General features: G+C 38.5%; 1 protein-coding gene across 3 annotated transcripts in view; it reads right to left on the reverse strand.

The window, feature by feature from the left end:
- The window catches only part of OPHN1 (oligophrenin 1), a 360,994-nt gene that overhangs the window by 44,330 nt on the left and 291,998 nt on the right, over positions 1 to 24,666 (reverse strand). For all 3 annotated transcript variants that reach the window (XM_051827157.3, XM_089324107.1, XM_089324108.1), the window contains 2 exons: positions 23,367 to 23,472; positions 9,259 to 9,418 (listed from right to left, as the gene is read on the reverse strand). In XM_051827157.3, the coding sequence (XP_051683117.3) occupies positions 9,259 to 9,418; positions 23,367 to 23,472 (266 nt within the window). The remainder of the gene's footprint in view (positions 1 to 9,258; positions 9,419 to 23,366; positions 23,473 to 24,666) is intronic.

Genomic DNA, 24,666 nt, shown 5'->3' on the forward strand with positions numbered 1-24,666 from the left:
CATTAAATGTTAGGATTACAAGAATATTTCCTAATACAAAGTTTCACTATGTGAATAACCCTTCAGCAACTCTTGCCTCAGAACTCCTTGGCCTTCTTATCAACTTATCCCTAATGGCTATCACCTCCACTTGCTTCATGTACCTGTTTACAGGAACACAACAAAGATTTTGACATGGTATAGTGCACATTTGAACTGCCTGCCTTCAAATTCAAGCTCCAGTATTTATATTCTGTGCCCCTGGACAAGGTACTGAATTTCTCTGTGCCTTGTTTTCTTATGTGAAATGACATGGAAATGTACTAATATGTATAAAATGCTTCAACCACTGTTTGGCACATAATAAGAGCTTTACTGATTAATTAATAGTCCTGTAGAAGTTTTGTGTGGACATAAGTTTTCATTTCTCTGAGATAAAGCCCCACAAGTATAAGTGATAGGCCCTTTAGGAGGTATATATTTAGTTTCTTCAGAAACTTTTAAAAAGAAAGGAAGGAGGGAGGGTGGAGGGAAGTATTGCTATATTCTTAGTATTGTATTTATAAACTACATGAAATCTGTTCCCTTTATATTAATACCAAGAGAAACTTTTAAGTATATGTTTAGAGTAAGGAAACTTCCCCATATTCCCAAGAGAAGTGTATAAGAGATCCAGTTTCTGTGTACCCAGGTCAGCATTTGGTATTGTAAATATTTCTGATCTTAACTGTTCTAATGGGTGTATAGTGACATCCCTTCATGGTCATAATTTTTATTTTCCTAATTATTAGTGATCTTGAATACCTCTTCAGGTACTTATTTGTCATCCATATTTATCCTGTTTGTGTCTTTTCATCACTTTTTAATTCTATTGTTTGAATTTTTTCTTCTCTATGGGGTTGAGAGTTCTTTATTCTAGATAGAAATTCTTTTGTCAAATATATGGCTTGCAATTAATAGCGTCATTCACAGAACAAAATTTTAATATTTAATGAAGTCCAATTTATTGATTTTTCCCTTTAATACATTGGTATCATGTATAAGAACTCTTCACTAAGCCCTACGTCCTGAAGATTTTCCCCTTTGTTATTTTCTAAACATTTAATAGTTTCATGTCTTACATTTAGGGGTATAATTAATTTTGACTGAATTTTTATATAATCTGTGAGGTCTAGGTTGAAGTTCATTTTTTCCCTACAGATATGCAATTGTCTCATCACCATTTGTTAAATATGCATTTGCATCTTTTTGAAAAATAATTTGCCCATACCTTGTGGAGCTATTTGTGGATTCTCTATTCAGATCCATTGTTCTATATGTCTATTCTTCTGCCAACTGCATATTATCTGGATTAATGAAGTGATATAGCAAGCATGAACATTAATATTTACCTCCTGTATTATTATTTCTCAAAACTGTGTTAGATCTTGTACTTGCTTTGTATTTCCATATATTTTAGTATAATTTTGCTTCTATCTAAAAAAATCTTGCCGAGATGTTGATGCCAATTTTCTTAAATTTATTAATTTGACATCATTACTATGTTGAATACTCCATTCTATGAGAATAGTATGTCCTTCAATTTACCTATATTATCATTGATTTCTTTCATCATCATTCTGTAGTTTTCAGCATGTAAGTCCTACAAATATTTTGTAAGATTTACCCCTGAGCATTTCATTTGTTTTGAATGACTGTAAAATGCCACTGTATTTTTAAATTTGTTTCTACATGTTCACTGCAAGTATACAGAAATACAATTGATTTTTACATGTTGATCTTGTGTGCTGTAATCTTACTTATTTTTTCTAAGAGTTTTGTGATTTTTTTATATATACACTGGGATTTTCCAGGTAGCGACCATGTCACCTGCAAGTAGGGAAAGTTATATTTCTTTCTTTCCACTCTGTACATGTTTTATTTTCTTTTGTTGTTTAATTGTACTATGTAGAAATTCTATTACAATATAATTTTTAATAACATTGTTGAAAACAAGTATCCTTGTTCTCAGTCTTAAAGGGAAACATTCAGTATTTCACTATTGGGTAACATATGAGCTATAGGAGTATTTGTGGATTTAAAAAATAATTAAAGTCATTCTTTCTATTCCTAGTTTGCTGAGAATTTTTTTAAAAAATCATGAATATTGGTTGTTGGTTTTTTTGCAAATGTGGTTCTGCATAAATTGATATTTTCATGTGATTTTGCTTTTTCAGTCAGTAAACACAGCAGATTACATTGGTTACTTTTCAAACATTTAACCAACTTGCATTACTAGAATAAATCCCATGTGGTCATGGTGTATTTTTTTAATATTATTGAATTCTATCTGCTAATATTTTGTTAAGGATTTTTGCATCTATATGATTGAGGGATATGGATTTGTAGTTTTGTTTTTTGTGGTCTTTTCCTGTTTTTTATATCAGATATATGCTGTTTATAAACAATGAGTCAAGAAGTGTTTCCTAATATTCTATTTTCAGCAAAAGATTGTATAAAATCAGTGTTACCTTTTCTTTAAACATTTGGTAGGATTCCCCAGTAAAACCATCTAGGCCTGAGGATTTCTATTCCAGATGCTAATTAATTATGAATTATAAATCCTTAATAGTTACAGGGCTACTCATGTGATTGATTTCATATTGGGTAAGTTTTGGTAGTTTGCACTTTTATTCCTTTTTCATTTAAGAGACAGAAAAACAAAGACCAACAGAAAGACACAAAGAGGTTCCATCTGCCAGTTAGCCCCCCAAATGCACGCAACAACCTAGGCTGGGGGCTATGAGCCAGAATCTTAATCCAGGTCTCTTACATGGGTGGCAGGGACCCAGCTACTTGAGCCATGACCTGCTGCCTCCCAGGCTCTGCATTGTTGGGAAGCTGGAATCAGGAGTGGAGCTAAGGAAGCAAACCCAGATACTCCAATATGGAATGTGAGTATCTTAAGTGGCATCTTAACCACTAAACCAAATGCCCATCCCAGTTTACACTTTTTAAGAGATTGGTCCATTTCATCTAAGTTGTCAAACTTATTTGCATGAAGTTGTTCATATTATTCTCTTATTATCCTTTTAATGTCCACAGAGTTGGTTATGACAACTTGCATTTCACTCCTTATACTGGTAATTTGTGGCTTCTCTGTTTTTTCATTTTCAGTGTTTCTACAGCTTTATCCATTTTATTGACCGTTGGATATTGGTTCTTTGGAACCAGCACTTAAAATTTTTCTATTGTTTTTCTAGTTTCAATTTGAAGAATTTCAGATTTTATTTTTATTATTTATCCTTATGATTCATTTCCCCCTTTCTGCATGCTTTGGATTTATTTTGTTTTTCTTTTTCTAAGCTCTTGAAGAGTGATTTTAGAATACGGACTTCAGAGTTCCTGTTTTCTAATGTAAACATTCAATCCTATAAACTTCATTCTCAGCAATGCTTTAGCTATATCCATAAAGTTTGAAATCTTATAGTCATTGTCATTTAGCTCAACATAATATTTTATTTTTCTTGAAATTTCCATTTTCCCCATGCTTATTCAGAAGTGTATTTTAGTATTCAAGTATTTGAAGATTTTCATATTCCCCTTCTGCTAGTGATTCCTAGTTTGATTCCACTATGATCACAACAAATTCCCTGTATGAGTTCAATTATTTTAAATATTTTAAGGTTTGGTTTATGGTACAGGAAATGGTATGTGTTCCACTGGCAATTGAAAACATATAATCTGGTGTTGTTGGATGGAGTGTTCTACACATGTCTTTTAGATTCTGTTGGTTGACAATGCTCTGTAATTCTTCTAAGTCATCACTGATTTTTCTACCAACTTCCTTTTTCTCACTCGTTGAGAGAGGAGTATTGAAATCTCCAAGTATTACTATGGACGTTTCTATTTCTCCATACAACTCTACATATTTTACTTGACTTATTTTTGAAGTTTTGTGGTTTGGTACACAAATTTTAGGATTATTTTGTCTTCATGAACATTTTTTAGAATCCCATTTTGATATATCTATACTATTTTTGAATAAATCTCTTTGTATGGATTTTTCAGTAATTGCTTTTGGCAGTACATTATAAATATATATCTTATCACAGACTACTATTGTCGACATTTTACTTATTTGGGCAAAATGAACAAATCTTAGATCTTTGATATTCTTTACCCTCTCTTCTTTTATAATGCATTTGTCTAAAAATATATTCTTTACGTACATGGAGAACCACATCATATAATTTCTGCCTTGGTCATCCACCATAACTTAGAAAACTCAAATAGGACAAGGAAAGTCCATTCAATTTATCTATAATTTTGTCCTTTTTGCAGTTCTTTATTCCTTCTTGATATTCCAAAATTCCTTCTCTTATTGTATCCCGATCGTTTAGAAAACTTCCTTAAGCCATTCTATTAGGGGAATTCGGCTAGCAACAAATTCTCTTAACTTTCTGCTCTTTGAATTGCATAATTTCTATTCCAACTTTAAGTTCAGTTATTCTTTCCTCTGTTATCTCCATTTTGTTGCTGAGCCCATACATTGACTTAAACTTAACATCGTCTTCCAGTTCTATCATTTCCACCTGTTTTTTAATTAATTAATTTATTTGAAAATCAGAGTTAAAGAGAGAGGGAAAGACAGAGAAAGAGAGAGGTCTTCCATCTGCTGGTTCACTCCCCAGATGGCCGTAATGGCCAAAGCTGAGTCAGGCCAAAGCCAGGAGCTTTTTCTGGGTCTCCCAAATGGGTAGAAAGGGCCCAAGCACTTAGACCATCTTCCACTGCTTTCTCAGGCCATTAGCAGGGAGCTGGATAGGAAGTGGAGCATCCGGGACTCTAACTAGTACCCATATGGGACGCTGGCACTGTAGGCTTTACCTGCTGTGTTGCAACGCTGGCCCCTCCATTTGGCTTTTTATATCTTCTATTACTTTGCTAAGATTCTCTATTTTGTCATTTGTCTCAAATATATTCCTAATTGCTCATTAAAGCATTTTTATGATGGCTGGTTTAAAATTCTTGTCAGATAATTAACATCTGTGTTATCTTAGTATTGATGTGTGTTGAAGGCCTTTTCATCTTTATGTTGAATTTTTTTCTGGCTCTTGGTATGATTTGCCACCAAGGGCTATACATTTGGGGTTTTGTGAGGGCCCAGCTCTCAATTAGATGTTGTTATGGTAGGTCTCCTCTGACATTACTTCCACAGGGAAGGAGCACTGCCTCATTCCTGCCAGGATGGAGTACAAGTCTACATTTCTCACGTGGCCACCACTGACATGAACATGGAGCGAAAAAGGCTAGGCAGGAATGCAAGTTCAGGTTCACTGATAGGTCCCTGCTGGCACCACTCTGTCTGGAGGGGGAAAAGTATCTCAGAACTGTTCCCCACATGGCCTTCACTTTACACTGTAGTGGTGGTGGAAGTTCAGGCCTGGTCTGGCACTGCTCCAGTGCTAAATGGGCATCTGAGCCCAGGCACCGCATTTGATCTTCACAGATACCACGGGGATTAGGAAATAGTGTGTCACTATGGCCAGGTTGGGACAAAAGTTCAGCTTCCCACTTTGCCTTCTCTTAAAACACCTCAGCAGAAGGTTCTGGCACCTCAATATACACTATTAAAGGTAAAAGTCTGGGCTCTTTCCTTGGCTTTGGCTAACACAGGCATGGGGTGGGCCACACTATTTTCCGGTGGAGTCTGGCTGGAATAGAAAGGCTATCTAAGTTTTCTGTGTTCCATTTTCCCTTTCCAGGTTCTGTATAAAGAGCAGCCACTTATAGGGACATATATTGTTTTATCTGCAATCACTGTGGTGTTGATGTCTACAAAACCAGTCTGAGGGCTGGTGCCATGGCTCACTAGGCTAATCCTCCACCTTGCAGCACCAGCACACCGGGTTCTAGTCCCGGTCGGGGCGCCGGATTCTGTCCCGGTTGCCCCTCTTCCAGGCCAGCTCTCTGCTGTGGCCAGGGAGGGCAGTGGAGGATGGCCCAGGTGCTTGGGCCCTGCACCCCATGGGAGACCAGGAGAAGCACCTGGCTCCTGCCACTGGCTGCGGCCATTGGAGGGTGAACCAACGGCAAAGGAAGACCTTTCTCTCTGTCTCTCTCTCTCACTGTCCACTCTGCCTGTCAAAAAAAAAAAAAAAACCCAGTCTGATATATGTTGATGTCTACAAAACCGAAAATGAAACTCAGATGACTCACAGCCGTGGTTCCTCAGGTCCCAAGATCCCTAGTTAATCCGCTGCCTTGTTTCTATATTTCAGAGCCTTGTGTATTTCTTTTATATATACTGTCAAGGGTTTTCAGCTGCCTTCTATGGAATAATAAGGAAAAGTATCTCTATTCTAGCTTTCTGGAAGCAAGTATGTTTTCCTCATTTTTTTTAAAAGCAGCATCATATACCATTGTGTGAATGTATCATGATTGGTTAAACCATTCTCCTATGCATGGGCATTTAGGTTGCTTCAAGTATTTTGCAATTGTAAACAATATCACTTTGTAATGTAATAGCACTTTGTAATGTAAAATAGACATAAAATTTACCATGTTATCCATTTTAAAGTGTAAAATTTAGATGCATTTAGCATATTCACAGTTTTGTTTAACCATCAATACCATCTCATTCTAGAACTTTTTTATCACTGAAAAAGGAAACTCCATATATCCATTAAGTAGTGACTTAATTTTATCTTTGTCCAAATAGCTAATCAATTGTCCCAGAATCCTATAAAACTCTACTTTTGGAGCTAGCGCTGTGGTGTAGTAGGTTAAGCCTCTGCCTGTAGCACCAGCATCCCATGTGGGCTCCAGTTCATGTCCCAGCTGCTCTACTTCCAATCCAGCTCCTTGCTAATGGCCTGGGCAAGCAGCAAAGGATGGCCCAAGTGCTTGGGCCCCTGCACTCACGTGGGAGATCTGGAAGATGCTCCTGACTCCTGGCTTCGGATCAGCCCAGCTCTGGCCTTTGTAGCCATTTGAGGAGTGAACCAGCAGATGGAAGATGTCTCTGTCTCCTTCTCTCTGTCTGTAACTCTGCCTCTCAAATAAATAAATAAAATCTTTTTTTAAAAAAAAAGTCTGTTTTTGTTCCCCAATTATCTGAGATGTTGCTTTTATTAAATATCAAGTTTCCACTTCTCTTCTTTACATACAAAATTTAATAAAAGTATGTATTAATAAAATCTAGTAAATGTAACAATAACTATATGGATATATGACTGCTTTCTCCTCTGATATGATAAACAAAAAGCTATTGAAGTGAAGATTAGAACTAAGGGTTGGGCACAGTTAAATGGAAGACTATACTTTATTCTAAACTTTTGAAACTTCTACCATGTGCATGTACTGCTTTTAATTTTAAAAATTAAATACATTTAAAACACTATATATTTTCCATATTTCCCTATATGAGGTATTTTGGAACATCAAAACTACTGTCTACTCCTTCCTTTCTAAAACTGTGTCTTTCCCAAGAATCTATGGCTTCCCTATCTAGCTGCCTGTCACTGATCATTCTTTCTCAATCTGTTTATTTCTTCTATTGGTCCTTCTCACACTGACATCACTGAGAATTCAATGCTTGTTGTAACATTTACTCTTTTGCTACAAGTATTCCCTAAGCAAAAACATTCAGTCACATAGATTTAACCACCACATCTATGCTATTGAAGGCCAACTCTATTTCTCTAGTCCTGTTCTCTTCTCTGACCTCACATGTTCCATAGGCTCATCTAACTTAACATGTCCCAAACTGAACCCTGATACTGTCTTTCAAACCTGTTCCTCCCCCAGCCTTATCCATCTCAATAAAGGACTACTTTATCCTTCTAATTGCTCTGATAAAAAAAAAAAAAAACTTTAGAGTTATCCATGATTTCCCTTCTCCTCCCACATAAGATTTGCCAGCAAAGCATAGGGAATCTACCTTCAAAACATTCTAAATGTACCCACTACTGACCATCTCTACTGTTACTGCCTACAGCCAATGTAAGCCCATGTCTTGATTATGTTAAGATAGCTGACTGGTCACTTTGCTTCAACTTTTCCCCTCTACAGTTATTCTTCACACAGAAGCCAGAATAATCCTGTCAAAAAAAAAATCATATCATACCCCTCCATCTTAGCGCAAAGCCAAAAATCCTTCCAATGGACATTAAAGCCCCACTATAGATCTACATTGCTTTCCCTCGCCATTACATCATTGAATCTACTTCATCTTTACCCTAAAGCACTCAGGGATTTTGCTCTTATAATTTCCTCATTCCAAAGATAGCCATGAGGAAAGGAAGAAACTTACTGTGCAAGATGCAGAAACATCAAGAAGAATCTGAACAAACAGCATTTCCTAAGCTCTCCCCAGTCAGCTACCTGATTATGCCCCTTTGTCCTCTAATCTTATTTCTTTACAATCATCTACTTTTTCGTTAAACTTGGTATTAAAAATACATAAGCTTACTTGTTTCTCTGGTTCCGCATTTCTAAGGGCTCCTGTGTCATGTAAAACTTATTAAATAAATTTGTGTTCTTTTGCTCTTGTTAATCTGCCTCTTAGAGGTCTGAGCCATGAGCCCCCACAATAGGTGAGAAGACACATCTCTTCTTCCTTATAGTTACATTGTACACATACTACTTCTATGCCTAACATTTTCCTCTGTTTATATATTTGTCTCCATACTATAATACTAACTCCTTAAAGGCTCAGAGAAGTGATTTTTTCTTTTTATTTCTTTTTTTTTAAGATTTATTTATTTGAAAGGCAGAGAGAGGGAGAGGCAAAGATAGAAAAAGAAGTTTTCCATCCACTGATTCATTCTTCAAATGGCCACAATGGCCACAGCCAGGCCAATCCAAAGGCAGGAGCCAGGAGCTTCCTCCAGGTCTCCCACACGGATACAGGGGCCCAAAGACTTGGGCCATCTTCTACTGCTTTCCCAGGCCATATCAGAGTGCAGTAGCTGGGACCTGATGTGGTGCCCATATGGGATGCAGGCAGCGCAGGCAATGGCCATACCCACTACACCACAGTGCTGGCCCCAGAAGTGACTTTTTCAATACCTGTAGCCTCAAGCATGGTGTGTACAAATGAAAAAGTAACATATTCAAGCAATATTTTCTGAATGAGTAAGCTTCCCAGGACCAGAATTACCATTAAATGTCATTCTGTCAGAACAGGATTTCCTTTCATTGTCAGGTTGAGACAAAGGGAAAACACAAACGTAAAAGTGGCTAGGGTTCGGTAACATGTTTGCTGGGGTGGTAGTGAGGATAGGAAACACATACCTTTCCAAAGTGCTCGATTAGAATTTCTACAACAATATTCTGGAACTTGATGTTCATCATGGCAGCCACAGTGTCCTCCTGAGCTCTCATCAGGGTGGGCCCAAAGATCACTCCCATGTTGGAGGGGGTCATAAGATTCTCTTTGCTGTGCTCACACACACTGCCAGAAGAGAAAGAAAATGGTTATTAAGATGTACTCCAAATAAGATGTACCCCCTTGGACCAAAGGAGAGGCCCGAAGTATGTATAAGAAAAGGACTAAAAAGGAAACAACTCACAATGAACACCATGGTATATAATTAGGAGCCAAAGTGAGATACAGCTAACTTAACCAGCAGCACTGAAGGAGGTGGGACATGAGAGACATGAGAGACTACAGCCAAAGCATTTGGAGAGGCAGGAAGGAAGCCAGAGGGTATTCAAGGCAAGAGGAACACAGGAGCATGTACAAAGAACAGCAAAGCACATAAAGAGTGTCTACCCATCTTTAGTCAGGAATCTAATTCCTTCCACCACCCCTAGTTAACAGAAGTGAAAACTTCAAGAGCTGAAAGGGATTCTTATCATTTTGTTCACTTTAGAGATGGAAAAAAAAGTCCCAAAGTAGGACTGGGATTTGCCTGGAGTCACCAGCCACTAACTATACAACTGGTCCTCTAATCCCAAATTTCCCGATTCCCAGTCACTCTCCTTGCTGAAATTCCCCGCAGCAGCTTCCTAAGAATGATAAGACAGGCACAATTCTTTTTAATGTGGCAGTTAAAGCTGTTCTTCACTTGACCCTATTTCTAGTCCCTATACACAGCTAGGCTCTAACACTGACATGGATTTGATTTCTAGCACTGCCACTCACACCAACTGTACAACAGGGAGTGTTCATTGTGTCCTCTCTGGGTTTCACTTATTCTACTTGCCAAAATGGTACCCACTTCAGAGATGTGTTGAATAAATCGAGGTAAACTGCTTTGGCATGGTACCTGGCACCCTGGAAAGTAGCTGCTGCTATTATTACCTCTCTGGGAGTCTCCATTCTAGGCACTCCTGAAGTAGACAGGCATACAGGTTAAAATTGATTAGGTTTGTGAGCTGGAAGACCACGCCTTCACCACGCCTCTGACCTCATGCCCCTACCTGGCCACACCTGAGTGCCCAGCAGCCAATCAGGTTAATTAACCACTCCCCTTTGAAAGCGGATTAAAAGCCTGGGACAGGGTGTGTTCAGCCCTCTTTCCTTTCCCTGGCCTCTTACCAGTAGGGGGCTGGTAGCCCTGAACCTTCAGGGCGAGTGGTCTTGGGTCCCCCACCCCTCCTGGCCTGGATGCTTTTCCACACGGCTGGTTCCTCGAACTCGGTATGAACCCAGATTTACCTCTCTCCTATAGATAAAGCCCTCACTCTTCTATGCATCTTCCACACTCGGGCCAACCCACCCTATGCTTCCTAGCTTAGCTGCTCTTCCACGTGGCTGGTTCCTGGTATATAAACCCAGATCTACTTCTCTCCTATAGATAAAGCTCTCACTCTCCTATGCATCTTTCGCACTGAATAAAAGCTTAAAATGTACCATGCTGCCTCGTTCATTTATGCCAGTATTCAGAATTCTCTGAATATTAGGCAAGAACCCACACAGGCTTATTAATATTGGGAACTTATTAATAAGATATGATGATATCGTATGGCACCCCAAATTCTGATAACATATGTGGCACGCCAGATGGGACTTTTGGGGATACATATTTTAAGGGGCAAAGTTCTGATATCACTGCCAGCCTTCAACACTTTTGTAATAATAAAATACTTAGAGTTTTCTGGCTATGCCATGAGGTTTCATACTTCCATCCATGTCTTTGCTCAAGTGAATCCCTCTATGTAGAAGTACTATTTCCCCTACATCTAAAGAATACCTATCTATCTTTTAAGATTCACATTAGGTGCCATCTCCTTTACTGACTGACATCATTGGCAAGCAAAGGATGGTGCAATTTTCTGTTTATTTACGTGCCTCTCCTATAGGGCAGCAAAGGACTTCCAAGTGTGTTCCCAGCACACAGCAGGTACTAACTAATTATTTTTAAAGGAACTGAGCTCTCCCAGTGCTCTTTTAAATAGTACTGGAGGCAGCCAAGTGAAAGGCATGCAGCGCTGTAGTCATTTTGGCTGTGGGGGTAGGGAGACGAGAAGATAGGGCAGCCCAGCTGCCAACCCAAAACACTAATTTTCCAAACCAGCCCAGGCAAAGGCCTTTAAAAGACTGACCCATCAATAGGCAGGTTCTTGACACTAAGTGGGTAATTGAGGGGGCAGAATCCTCAGACAAATCTTAATGAAATCTGTTAAGCTCTTGACAAAGGCTGGGTGCCATTCAGATGGTAATGAGCAGCAACCATTCAGGGCCTTTGATATTGCTAGACTGGTGATGAATCCCTTTCAACAATTTAAATACCTCTGCAATTAACCTTTATTCTTTAGTGAGACTTTTTTTTTCTGGATATTAAAATAGAAAAGTATCTCCATGCTGCCACCAAGTGATCCAGGAAGGCTAAACCACTAACGTCAAAGCTGGGACACTCGCTTATCTCCTTTTGTGAACTTCGAAGGGAGCTGATGTTTGCTCCGTGTTCCAGAAGCTCACTGAACCATCTCAACTCCAAAAGGCAGAGTATTTTAGCTTTGAAGCCTAGGTTCACCAAGGGTAAAGCACTTAGCAAGGTCACAGAATTTGTGAACACATGGCAAGGCAGGGATTCAAACATGCATTTGCTGATCTCCAAGTCTTTTTTTTTTTTTTTTGACAGGCAGAGTGGACAGAGAGAGAGAGAGAGAGAGAGAGAGAGAGAAAGGTCTTCCTTTGCCGTTGGTTCACCCTCCAATGGCCGCCGCTGCAGCCGGCGCACCGCGCTGATCCGATGGCAGGAGCCAGGATCCAGGTGCTTTTCCTGGTCTCCCATGGGGTGCAGGGCCCAAGCACCTGGGCCATCCTCCACTGCACTCCCTGGCCATGGCAGAGAGCTGGCCTGGAAGAGGGGCAACCAGGACAGAATCTGGCGCCCCGACCGGGACTAGAACCCGGTGTGCCGGCGCCGCAAGGTGGAGGATTAGCCTATTGAGCCACGGCGCCGGGCCGATCTCCAAGTCTTAAGTCGTCTCATTTTACCATACTGCCAGCTTATCTAGTTCAAAACTCCTATAGGTGCCATTTTCTTAAAAAAATTATCTATTTGAAAGTCAGAGTGACAGAGAGAGAAAAAGGAGAGACCGAGAGATTGTCCGCTTGCTAGTTCACCCCCTCAGATGGCTGCAATGGCCAGGGCTGACCCAGGCTGAAGTCAGGAGCCAGGAGCTTCATCCAGGTCTCCCACGTGGGTGCAGGGGTCCATGGCCTTGGGCCATCTTCCCCTGCTTTCCCAGGCCATAGCAGAGAGCTAATCAGAAGTGGAGCAGTGGGGGACAGGAATGGGTATTGGATGCCGGCACTGCAGGCGGCAGTTTCACCAGCTAAGCCACAATGCTGGTCCCTACAGGTGCCCTTTCAAGCTAAAGCCACCTTTCTAGTTCTCTCAAGAAGTTTCCTGGTGTTCCATTTAGGATACTCTACCTTCTTGGCCTTCTAAGGAGACTTAGAAGGTGACCTCTCTCCTTTGGGTTATATTTCTCTGTATCTGGCAATTCAATTACACTTTTTAAAAGCCAATAAGATTAAATCACACCCCAAACTGTGGGTTAACAAGATGGATAAAACCAAAAACAAGGGTATGATGAACAGTGAATCACACAGTACTAGAGGAAATGGCTACTTACTTCTTCAACATCAAAATTTAAAACAAAGGAGTAGGTATATCAGGGAGGTTCTCCAGTGCAGGAGAACATAATTAGACTACAGGTCATAAATTAAAACGCTAAGAAGGGCAAGGCAGGTAAAACAGATGAGGGAAATGGACCTAGTTAGAAGTGTTCACCCTATTTAGAAAAGAAGACATTTTCCAGATTACGATTTTCCCAAACCCTTGGAAATATACCATCACGAGAGTTCTAGTTTCTCAAGAAAGGGGAACTCCTAGATCATCTCTGATCTAAACCTTCCATTATATCTGCTCTGAAGGAGCAACCACTACTCAACTCCAGCTGATTACTGTTGCATGGGCAGGCAGGTCTAGCAGAGCCAGATCATCTCATTTCCTGAAACCTAGCCTTGGAAGTGAACCATTTGGAGTTTTAAAAATCTGGAGCCAAATCTTTTTTTTTTTTTTTTTTTGGCTAAATAGTGCAGAACATGTAAAACATAATTGTGGTCTGGGTCTGATCCACAGGGTGGCACTCTGAGACCTCTGGTTGAGAAGGACACCTAGTAGAATGATGGCCTGCTGTTTTAAATGAACTGTAAGATCTCCTCACAGCTTTAGGGTCCAGTGATCCTAAGAATTCTATGCACTCTGAATACTGAATAAGGAAACCACCTCCAATGATATTCCTGGTTCCATTATTAATTTCCAGTGTAGATTTTGGGCCTACCCTTCTCCATCCCTAGGTATCTGTTCCCTCATCTGTAAAATGTGAAGGTTATTAGGTAATTTAATGAATTGAAGTTCTGCTCTTACAAATAACAGGAAAAGAAAGACAATGATCCATTACTTGTCTTTCATCAAAAGAATGCAAAATCATCAGTAAGTGATGATGCATGCCCTCCCCACTCTATACATACATACACATGCACACACACAAACCCTCAAAAGAACTGGAACCAGAGCAAACCACTAGAGAGAGCCGTCTGTGGTAAACTTGAAATGACAGATGACTTGTTTTCTTTCATGAAAAACTCTAAGAAAAAAAGAAATAGGTGAAGGGGAAATACATATATTGGGAACACAGTAGAAATACAGAGGCCATATACTATACTTTTCCAAGCCTAGGTCTCTCAGGTGTATTGGATCTGCATGTGATTCTGACATATGCCAAAATTTAAGAAGCATTGCTAAGCATCAGCAGTCACCAAACTATGGCACTTGGACCAAATACAGCCAAAGAGCTGTGTTTTTTTGTAAATAAATCTTTACTGAGACACACATTTGTCATTCATTTACACATTTTATGGTAGCTTTTGTGCTAGCATAAGATTGAGTAGATGTGATAGAGGCCATGGAGTCCACAAAGCATAAAATATATAATATTGATACTTTATGGAAATATTTGCTGACCTCTGCTAGAGATTAAAAGAGGCTTAAAAAATATTCAAAGGCTAGTGTTTTGGCACAAGGAGTTAAGCTACCCCTATGACACCAGTATCCCATATGGATGCCAGTTTGTGTCCTGGCTGCTCTACTTCTGATCCAGCTCCCTAATAATGGCCAGGGAAAGCAGCACAAAACAGTCAAAGTGTTTGGGTCTCTGCCACCTATGTGGGAGACCTGAATAAAGCTCCTGTTTCCTGGTTTCAGCCTGGCCCAGTCCTGGCCATTGAGACTATCTTGGGAATAAACCAGTGAATGGAAGACCTTACTCTCTTTGTCTCTCCCTCTCTCTTTGTAACTCTGACTTTCAAATAAATAAATCTTTTTTTAAAAAATTACAATAGATTTCTATGAGTAGATGAATTCTGGACCCAAATTCAGAGGAAAATTGTAATATATTTAGATCACTAGAAATTTGAACAGAGTATTACATAATAAATAATTATAATTTCCTTTTAAATGTGATTTTATTTTATTTATGTTTACAAAGAATTCTCATCTTTTCAATATATATATTGAAATATTTGTGGGTAAAATAATAAGTCTTGGAGAAATTAATGGGAATATAGATGAAACAAGATTAATCACATGCTCTTACTTGTTGAAGTTGGATGATGGGCACACAAAAGTTCCTTATACTGTTTCCTGTATTTTTGAAGATATGCACTTGAAATCTTACATAATAAAAAGTTCATCAAAAGGAAGACAATAAATATATTGGCATTTTGGTGCAACAGGTTCGAAGCTATTGCTCACAATATTGGCATCCCATATTGAAGTACCAGTTTGAGTTCTGGCTGCTCTGCTTCTAATCCCTGATAATGACCTTGGAAAGGTAAAGGAAGATGGCACAAGTCCTCGGGCTCCTGCTACCCATGTGGGAGACCCAGATGGAGTTCCTGGCTCCTGGCTTCGGTCTGGCCCAGCCCCAGTCATAGCAGCTATCTCAGGACTGAATCGAAATGGAAGGTTCTCATTCTCTCATTCTCTCTGCCCCTCTCTTTCTCTCTCTCCCCCAATCTCTCTCTCTCTCCCAATCTCTCTTACTCCGCATTTCAAATGAATAAATAAAAAGTAAATCTTTTTAAAAAGGAAAAGACAATGAAAGGAAGAGAGAGTCAGTGTCACTAGTGAAGAGCCTCTTCCTGAGCACAGTGTCCCTTTGAAAGGGCAGACAGCTTTGGCTTCTGCCACCAGTGTTTTCTGTAATTTACTTTAAATACTTTAACACACTCCATGCAATGTTCTGAATTTCATCAATGCCATCAACTGCAATGACTGTATTATTTTAGGTACCACTAAGAAAGAAAAATAATTTCATTGTCAAATCATAATGCAATGTTTTAGAAGATATTTGGAATAGAAAATAAACACATTGAACATAACTTAACTGGAATAACCACCATATGAGCAGCTATTATCAAGTTCATGCATGCAGAGGATGTGATAATTACACGAGAACAGTGATTTTTGAGAAACCATTGATTCTAAGATTTATCCAGAATCCAGATTACAATTTGAAAAAGAAAAGTGCCCCTTATAAATGATGACATTCACCAGAACACCATAATCTCTTTTTGGTAAAAAATGAAAATGTATATTTATGCATAAACATACACATACATACACAAGAAGATATATGTTGTCATGTGTACTCTAGGACATGACAGCTTTGATTGTAGTATTCTTATCATGACCACATGCTTACATTCTGAAGGGGTGGCTAACTAGTATTTTTAAAAGACTAATTAGAATTCAGAGGGGGCTACTAGAAGCTCCTACCATCTTCATATCTAGTCAACATCAAAGGCTTTGTTAATTAGCATAACAGATGATAGATATCACTTAGCCTAGATATGTTCAAGATACATGGATTGACTTTAAGTATTGTATAGATTCCTTCAACCTTGTATGAACAGGGTAGAAGAACATAGCAAAGGTCAATTTTAACATCAGTATGGTGGATCAATGAATACGGTGAATCAATGAATATTATGCTTCAGGTGTGAAACAACATAAGGTAGACAATATCACCTATGAGTTATTCTAGGTGAAAATTAATTCATTTGAATCCATCTAGCCTTTGGATATAGCTTCTACATTACAAGAAGTTCAGGAAATAGAGCAACATGCTGAAAAATACAATGAAGAAAGCAGACAAAAGCAGTAAGTAACATTCTGTAAGAGAACTAGTTGTGTTTCACCAATAAGCCAGTACCATAAAAAAGTGACTATCTTAATTTAAAGAGACAAAAAAAGGACATAAGAATTAAATATAATGTGTTTTCCTATATTGGATACTAGTTTGAAGGGCACATTGGGGGTTAACTGGGAATGTTAATGTAGTCTAGAAAGGTAGATATCATTCAACTGAAAAAAGTAGATTGAAGAACTCATTTTGGTAAAAAAAAATGAAAAAAATATATACACATATATACACACATACATGGGAAAAATCGGAGAAACAAGAATATGCATTATATTAATTGTGTGATTATAGCCCAGGTCTGAGACTGCAAAGCAAATGCAACTGTACACTAGATCATAGGATTTTATTGCCTGACTCCAATTTTGTCACGAGTGTGATATCATTTGCCTTAAAAGAACTTTTCATGAAAGATAGAACATGTGAAAGGAGAGAGAGATAGGACTTCATTGAGTTTATAGAACATATTGTATGACTCTTTTTGTGTCTGCTTGCTGATAAATACCTGTATTAATGGCAGAATTTGTCTTAAGACTTGCTTCTATTACGATATTCCACTAGTAACACAATTATCAGGGAAGTAGACCTTGCATTTTCACACTTCTGACTAAGCAGAGGCACCAACCAAAAATAACAGGATAATTACATACCTCAAATTGGCTGAGGTCAATGTGTTTCTGCCACTATTAGCCTACAAAACAGACTGGCAGTGGGAACACATTACAAAGCATAGATACAATCATCTTATAGATTATGAAAGCAGCAGTTGGCAGGCAGGGTAATTATGTGCATTTTTAAACCACATGAATTTTCTTCTTCTCCTGTATAAATTTCCCGATTAGAAGTAAGCTTATTTTTTACTTGTACTTCCCTATAAGTTGTGGCCATCATTAAACTGGAAAAATTGGAAACAGTAGTACTATGAACACTTATACTGTCTATACCGAAATTCAAGAGTTAATAGTTTGCCACATTTGCCTCCTTTCTCTGTGTATATATTTTTCTGAATTATTTGAGACTAAGTTGTTTCAATCCTAAAGGATTTAGGGTTCATCTCCAAAAAACAAACATATTTTCATGCCTAAGAAAATTTATAATTCCACACCATCAAATATCTAGTCCATATTTAAATTTTCTAAGAAGCCCACAGAAAAATTCCAAATCTAGATCCAATCAAAGTTCCTGAGCTATATTTGTTTATACTTCTTTAGTCTCTCAATGGAGAACAGTGTCCCTAGCTATTTCCCCAGGACATTGGCTTTCTTGAGAAGCCCAAGCCACTTATCTTACAGGCTATCAAATAGTCTATATTTTCCATACCATTAAGCTTAAGATGGATAATTTGATTGAAGATGAACATTTTTGGGGAAAATATTTCATAGTCTATATTTGTACTTCTTAATGTACCAAATTATGAGGTTCTTAAGGTTAGTTTGTAACATTATTAGCAATGCTATGGATTCCTTAAAATGGCATATACCAGATATCTTCATTGTAAAGATATACTTTTCTTCTACTTAGAATTAATAAGCAAACTGCAAGGAATACACAGCAATTATAAAATTGTGAGTATTCTGTTCCTTGACACTCTTTTATCCAATGTTTTTATCCCTGCCTAAAATGATACTGAGTTTACAAACCAGTGATTTTTTTTTTATTCTATCACTCCTCCTGCATTTATTACCTGGCATTCTTCTGCAATAAAGAGATTTCTTTGCTCCACCTACTCCCATGACTTTCTGTTTATTCAGTGTGTTACAAACACATTATATATCGTGTTTGATGTACATTATATATCGTGTTTGATGTCGTGGTTGCCCTAAATGTCATCAGTATCAAGCCCTTTCAAACAGGCTTCTGCGTCCTTTCAACCTGACCCTGTTACTGTTTCAGTTTTTCCTTGCCATGTGGTTGAAGGAGTTAAGGACATGTCATTGAAAAATGTGCTGAATGGGTAAATTGATTATTTCAAGCTGAAATCACTTGAGGAACTGTAACTTCAGAAAGAGCCATTTGGCCTATCTTCTTCTACATGCAGCAAGCCATAAAGAGTCTTTGGGGAGGGACGTCCTTCACATACCAAGGCTGGAAAATAGCCTTGATCAACACAGACTGGTAATTGAGGCTGCAATGAACCTGAATAAACAAACTTTGAAGTAGCCCTTATCTTCCAGTAGCTTCTACATCCTCTTCCATATATCTCTTCATAACATCCCTAAGATATATTACCCTAGTCCAGATGTTCCTTTGTCCTCTTCCTTCACAAATTTATCATCCTTTATCTGAAAAGTACGAAAAGCACCGTGCTTCAGTCATGTCTTCAGACTTCTCTCTCTTGTAAAAAGATCCCCATGTATGTGTAAATTCAATGAAACTTTTATGCTTTTTCCGCTCATATTTATTGAGCTCCTAGATCCAACCAAGAAGCCCACATAAGAGCTAAGCAGTGGGTAAAAGAGATTTCTCCCTCCTCTACATGGTACAGTTTATCCTTGATACTTTCCTTGCCCCACATCTGGAATTATTCATTTCTCTAAGCATCCCTGGTGCTGCTGAAAAGGTAATGTAATTTGTAACAAAGAACTGAACACTAGGTGTTCTCATTCCTTTTTGGGTGGAATAACTTCAAGACTGGTTTAGTAAACAGTTTTTTGTTGTTTCTGTTATTGTTTTTAAATCATAAGTTCATATTGACATTCTCAATCTAACATCATATTTTTTCTATATTTAGCTCTTATTTTTTGTTTCCATTTTATTTGACACACACACACACACAGAGAGAGAGAGAGAGAGAGAGAGAGAGAGAGACAGAGAGGGACAGAGAGAGAGAGAGAGAGAGATGGACAGAGGTCTTCTAACTGAAGGTTCACTCCCCAAATGACTTCAACATCCAGGGTTAAGCCAAGCCAAAACCAGTAGCCCAGAACTCCCAGGTCTCCTGTATGGGTGGCTGAGACCCAAGGACTTGAGGCATCGCCTGCTGCTTCCCCTGGTGCACATTAACAAGAAGCTGGGTCAAAAGAGGAGCAGCTGGGACTCAAACTAGTTACCCTGATATGGGATGTGGGTACCCCAACTGGCGATTTAACTACTGCACCAAAGGCCCACCTCTTACATCTTCAATCTTGTATCTGTATCTGTTTGTTTTATACCATAAATCTTGATTCTTGATATCATTAATATATTTACATTTTTGCTTTCTTGTGAAATGTGTGTGTGTTCTGAATTATAATTATATTGTCACTAATAATAGACCTACTGCCTGATGCTGAAAACTTTTTGCAGCCCTTCTTGTTTTTGGAGTATAATCCATTAATGATGAGTCGGAGGCTGTGTTGACAAGTTAGTTGAAATAACTGCATTCTCCATGTGACTGTGTTATAAAATTGATAGATATTAGATTTACTTGCTTTAAAGGTTCAATTTTAGTGTTTATAATATTTTCCTTTGGGTTTAATTTTATTTTTGGGTATGTAAAAAAATTAAAATTGCTTGAAAGCCAAAACCGTATAAGGAGACAGACTCAGAGGAACCCGGCTCTTATCTTTATCTCATTCATAACCATTTTCATTAGGTTACTTTTACAACTATTTGAGATATATTTCATATAACATAAAATTCTCCCCTTTATAGGGTACAATTCAGTGGTTTTTAGTATATTAACAGAGTTATGTAACTGTCACCACTATCTAATTTCAAAAATTTTCATCACTCCATAAAGAAATCTCATTATCAGTCACTCCCTAGTCTTTCTCACACCCCCACTTTCCAGCATTCAGCAGTCACTAATCTACTTTCTGCTTCAATAAATTACCTATTCTGGGCATGTCATACATGTGGAATCATATAATTTGTGGTATTTTTAATAAATGGATTATTTCACATAGTATAATGTTTTCAAAGTCCATCCATGTTGTAGCATGTATTAGTACTTTGTTTATGGCTAAATAATATTCAATTTTATGAATATACCACATTTTGTTTAGCCATTCATTAGTTGATAGACATTTGAGTTATTTCATTTTTTAGATAACTATGAATAAAGTTGCTATGAACATTTGTTTACAAGTATTTTTGTGGACATATTTTCATTTATCTTAGGTGTACCTGTATACCTACCAGTGAAACTGCTAGGTCATGTGATAACTCTACATTTAACTTTTGGAATCATTAGTATTTTTTTTAATTATCTTATTATGCTCCATATTTGACAAAATAAGAAAATACATGTATATATTCTTACATATTCGCGTTTCTCTTTTTTCTTAAAAAGAACAGCCTTACTGTACCCTCTATTTTACATCTTGAATTTTTGTTGTTGCTTGTTTATTTTACAGGCACCCTGTAAATCACTACAATGTTAACAGTGATTGCCTTCATTCTTTTTTTTTTTTGTAATGCCACACTATTGAATACGCTCTTATTTACTCAACTAGTTCCCTATTATTGAATATCTGTGTTGCTTCCAATGTTTTATTATTAAAAATCATACTGCAATGGCAAACCTTATACATAAGAGTATGTTGTTTTGTATTTTTGGAGGCATGTTTAGAGTAGAGACCTAAAAGGTGGGTTTACTGAGTCAAAGAGTAACTGAATATGCAGGTTTGTTAGATATTCTAGGTTTCTCACCTCTGGGGCTACACTGCCTGCACACCAGCAATATATTAGAGAGCCTACTTCTCCAGATCCTCTCAGTGGAGAATGTGGCCAAGCATTAGGATCTGTTAATAAGTGGTAGTTCTTGGGGCCAGCATTGCGGCATAGTGGGTAAAGCCACTGCCAATGACGCCCGCATCCCATGTGGGCACTGGTGTGTGTCCTGGCTGCTCCACTTCTGATCCAGCTCCCTGCTGAGGGCCTATAAAAAGCAGCAGAAGATGAACCAAGTGCTTAGGTCCTTACCACTCATGTGGGAGACCTGGAAGAAGCTTCTGGCTGCAGCCTTCAGCCTGGTCCAGCCCTTACTGTGTAGCTATCTGGGGAGTGAACCAGTAGATTCTCTCTCTCTCTGTGTCTGTCTGTTTGTCTCTCTCTCTCTCTCTGTAACTCTTTCAAATAAATAATTTTTAAAAATAAATAAATAAATGGTAACTCAGTGTAGGTTTTACAGTTTTCTTATGCTGAGTGTGCTTGAGCATTCTGTCATATGTTTAAGTGTATTTGCCTTTCTATTTCTGTGATCCATCTGTTTGTATCTCCTTTTGTTTTAAGCATTTTGAAGACCAAGATTCTTGAAGTAAGCCAAGTGCTTAATGATTAGATGAGGCAGGCACCCTGATTAGATGAAGACAGGAACACTGTCATTCTCTGCTTATAGGCACAAACTCAATTAAATCTTTGGCTCCTATGGTCTATTGAGACTCCTAGAAAGTCAGAGCTGAAACAGCCCTTTGAACACTAGGTCCACTCCCCTCACGTTACAAATGACAAACTGAGGCCCAGAGCAAGAGAGGGGCTTTCTTCAGGTCACACAGAAAATTTGTTTCAGACCTGGAACTTGACCCCAAAGTCTCTTTCTCCTAGGGTAACTTCAAATCAACATATAAACGGCTGCTTTGATGAATTTTGTACTTTCACTGAGATCATCACAAAGTACTTTCTTGAGAGAAAAGGCCTTGTAATGTTCTCTATTAGCCCAAATTGCAAACAGTAGCAATAAATATAAAAGTCCCTTTTGTTGTGAATTTGGATCACTAACATATCTGTATCTATAATGCTGACTTGCTATGGAAGTGTTAAAGTCAGAGGTGTATCAGATCTTGGGATACCTCAGATCACAGAAAAACCCGAGCTTCACAAAGGCAAGAGTCTCTGGATTTGTCACAGAGGGAGGCCAAGAGGACCATTAGCCTGGAGCCTTACCTTCTCTAACGGCATTAATGTTAAGCATTTAAGATCCTCTCCAAATGGGGTTAAAATGGATCTTAACTATACTTTTTGAGTGCTGACACATTTATTTGTGAGGAATATACATATATTATATATATTTTACATATAAATAGATATACTTAAAATGCATTACAATTTTTCTCAACTTACTTTCACATTTCCTTTCCATTTAATCTATCACGAGAGGCCTGGAAAGCAATCTACCCATAATCACCAAGTGTGCCAGTAGCAGAACTGGAACTAGAAAACAGGTTTGCCTACTGCTGGAGATAGCGTTTGCTTCCTGCTCTTTGGAATACTGCTGTTTCTGTCTGCCACACCAGGGCAGCAAGTTGATCAGAATCTTACCAACTCCCATTTCTTGAGGGCCACCTATGTGCAATGCATTTTACCTGCATTCATTCCAAGCCACATGACAGTTCTTCATTAATACAAGGATTTGTGTTGTACAGATGACCAAACAGAGACTCAAAGAGGTTTGCCTCAGATTATACAGTTAGGTAAGTTGTGGAGCTAGGATTTAAAACCAGGTTTATCTGACAGCAAAGGCTGCTTTCAGCCCACTCTAGCCATGAAGGGTAAACGTTTCAACCAAGACAATCTAATGTATGACTCTTTGATACACAGGAATCAAAGCACATTCATCCTCCTCACACCGTATGCAGCATATTATGGATGCAGGTGGGGGCTGGAACTTAAGAAGCTGGGAGATACTCTCTCCACAGTACTACTAGCAGGCCAGTCCTCCATTAGGAACTCTTTCTGAACACCCATCAGTTACTTACTTGACCAAGTGTCTTATCAGAAGTTCTAGCATCTCTCGGTTCTTTTCTGGTAGCTTATATACCAGGGAATGGATGGCTCCCAGCCGGTAGTCCAGGTTATCAGACTCTGAGAGAGAACAGCAAGAAGGATGGTTTGGTTCTCTGGGCAACTGGATTGAACAAACTCTCATATGGATATGCACACACACACACACACACACACATTGAGATGAAATAAAAATCGACACAGAGAGTGTCAAAAAAAATGGAAAGAGATAGGGAGATAAATAGGCAGAAACACAATGTCAGAGAGAACAAGAAACAAAGATTGAACAAAAGGCAAAGAGGAAAAACAGAACAAAGAAATGCAAGGGGTCCTCAAAAAGCTAATGTAAAATGTGTATTATAAAAATACTATTCATGGATTTCAAATTTTTTGTGCCAAAATAAGCTTATATTTAACTCCATTTTCCCATGACCTTGATGAAGTACCATGAATAGGCATAACAGGATGAAAGGCAAGAGATGGCAAGAAAAAGATGAGAAAAAAATGACAACAAGCTATCTCCAAGGAAGTAAAAATTCCAGGGACAGTTTTGTCCTAAAGTCCCACATGTAAACTTCCAGCTGGAAACTTTTTCCCACCCACCTTCCTCGCACAGAGCAGTATACACTCCTACTTCCGGTTTCCTGTGAAAAACCATTGAGAGAGCCCAGAAGTAAAGACCAAAGTTCCCTTGCCTCAGCAAAGACCCAGGATGAGGTCAAGTCCCCCGAATATTTTCCTGCACACCACAGGGGCATAAGGCAGGATGTGGGTCATGTAGGGGTAGGGACGGACACTCAGACAGTGGCCTCAGTCAAAACTTCTAATGCTTCCTCAGTTGCCAGCTTTTGGGGTGATTCAATACACCCTATTTTCCATGTAGCCTTCCATCCTCACCCTCAGTTTTCTCAGGTGGAAAATGTGATTTTTCAACTGTTAGTGCAAACTAATGGATTAGGAGCATTGATTTACAACACAATGGAAATGCAATTGAAAAGGCAAAGCACTGAAGGAAGCTGAAATAGTGACTATAATGTGATCATTTTGCTCTGTCCCTGGGGTAATAGGAGCCATTGCTCTTGTTCTGATGGGAGAGGTAATACAGTCTTTATACCTGTCACATCTCTCAACTTGGCCAATTTGCTCCAACCCACTCAACTAACATGACTTGCAAAAAATCATACAACTCTTGAGTTAAGACAGAAAGCAAGCATATGCTCCTTTGGAAGTGGGCAAAATCTGTGTATGCGTTTTGGGGTTTTTGCCCTCAATCAC

Source organism: Oryctolagus cuniculus, chromosome X, assembly GCF_051225735.1.
Source record: "Oryctolagus cuniculus isolate XC-2025 breed Fujian yellow rabbit chromosome X, ASM5122573v1, whole genome shotgun sequence".
NCBI lineage: Eukaryota > Metazoa > Chordata > Mammalia > Lagomorpha > Leporidae > Oryctolagus > Oryctolagus cuniculus.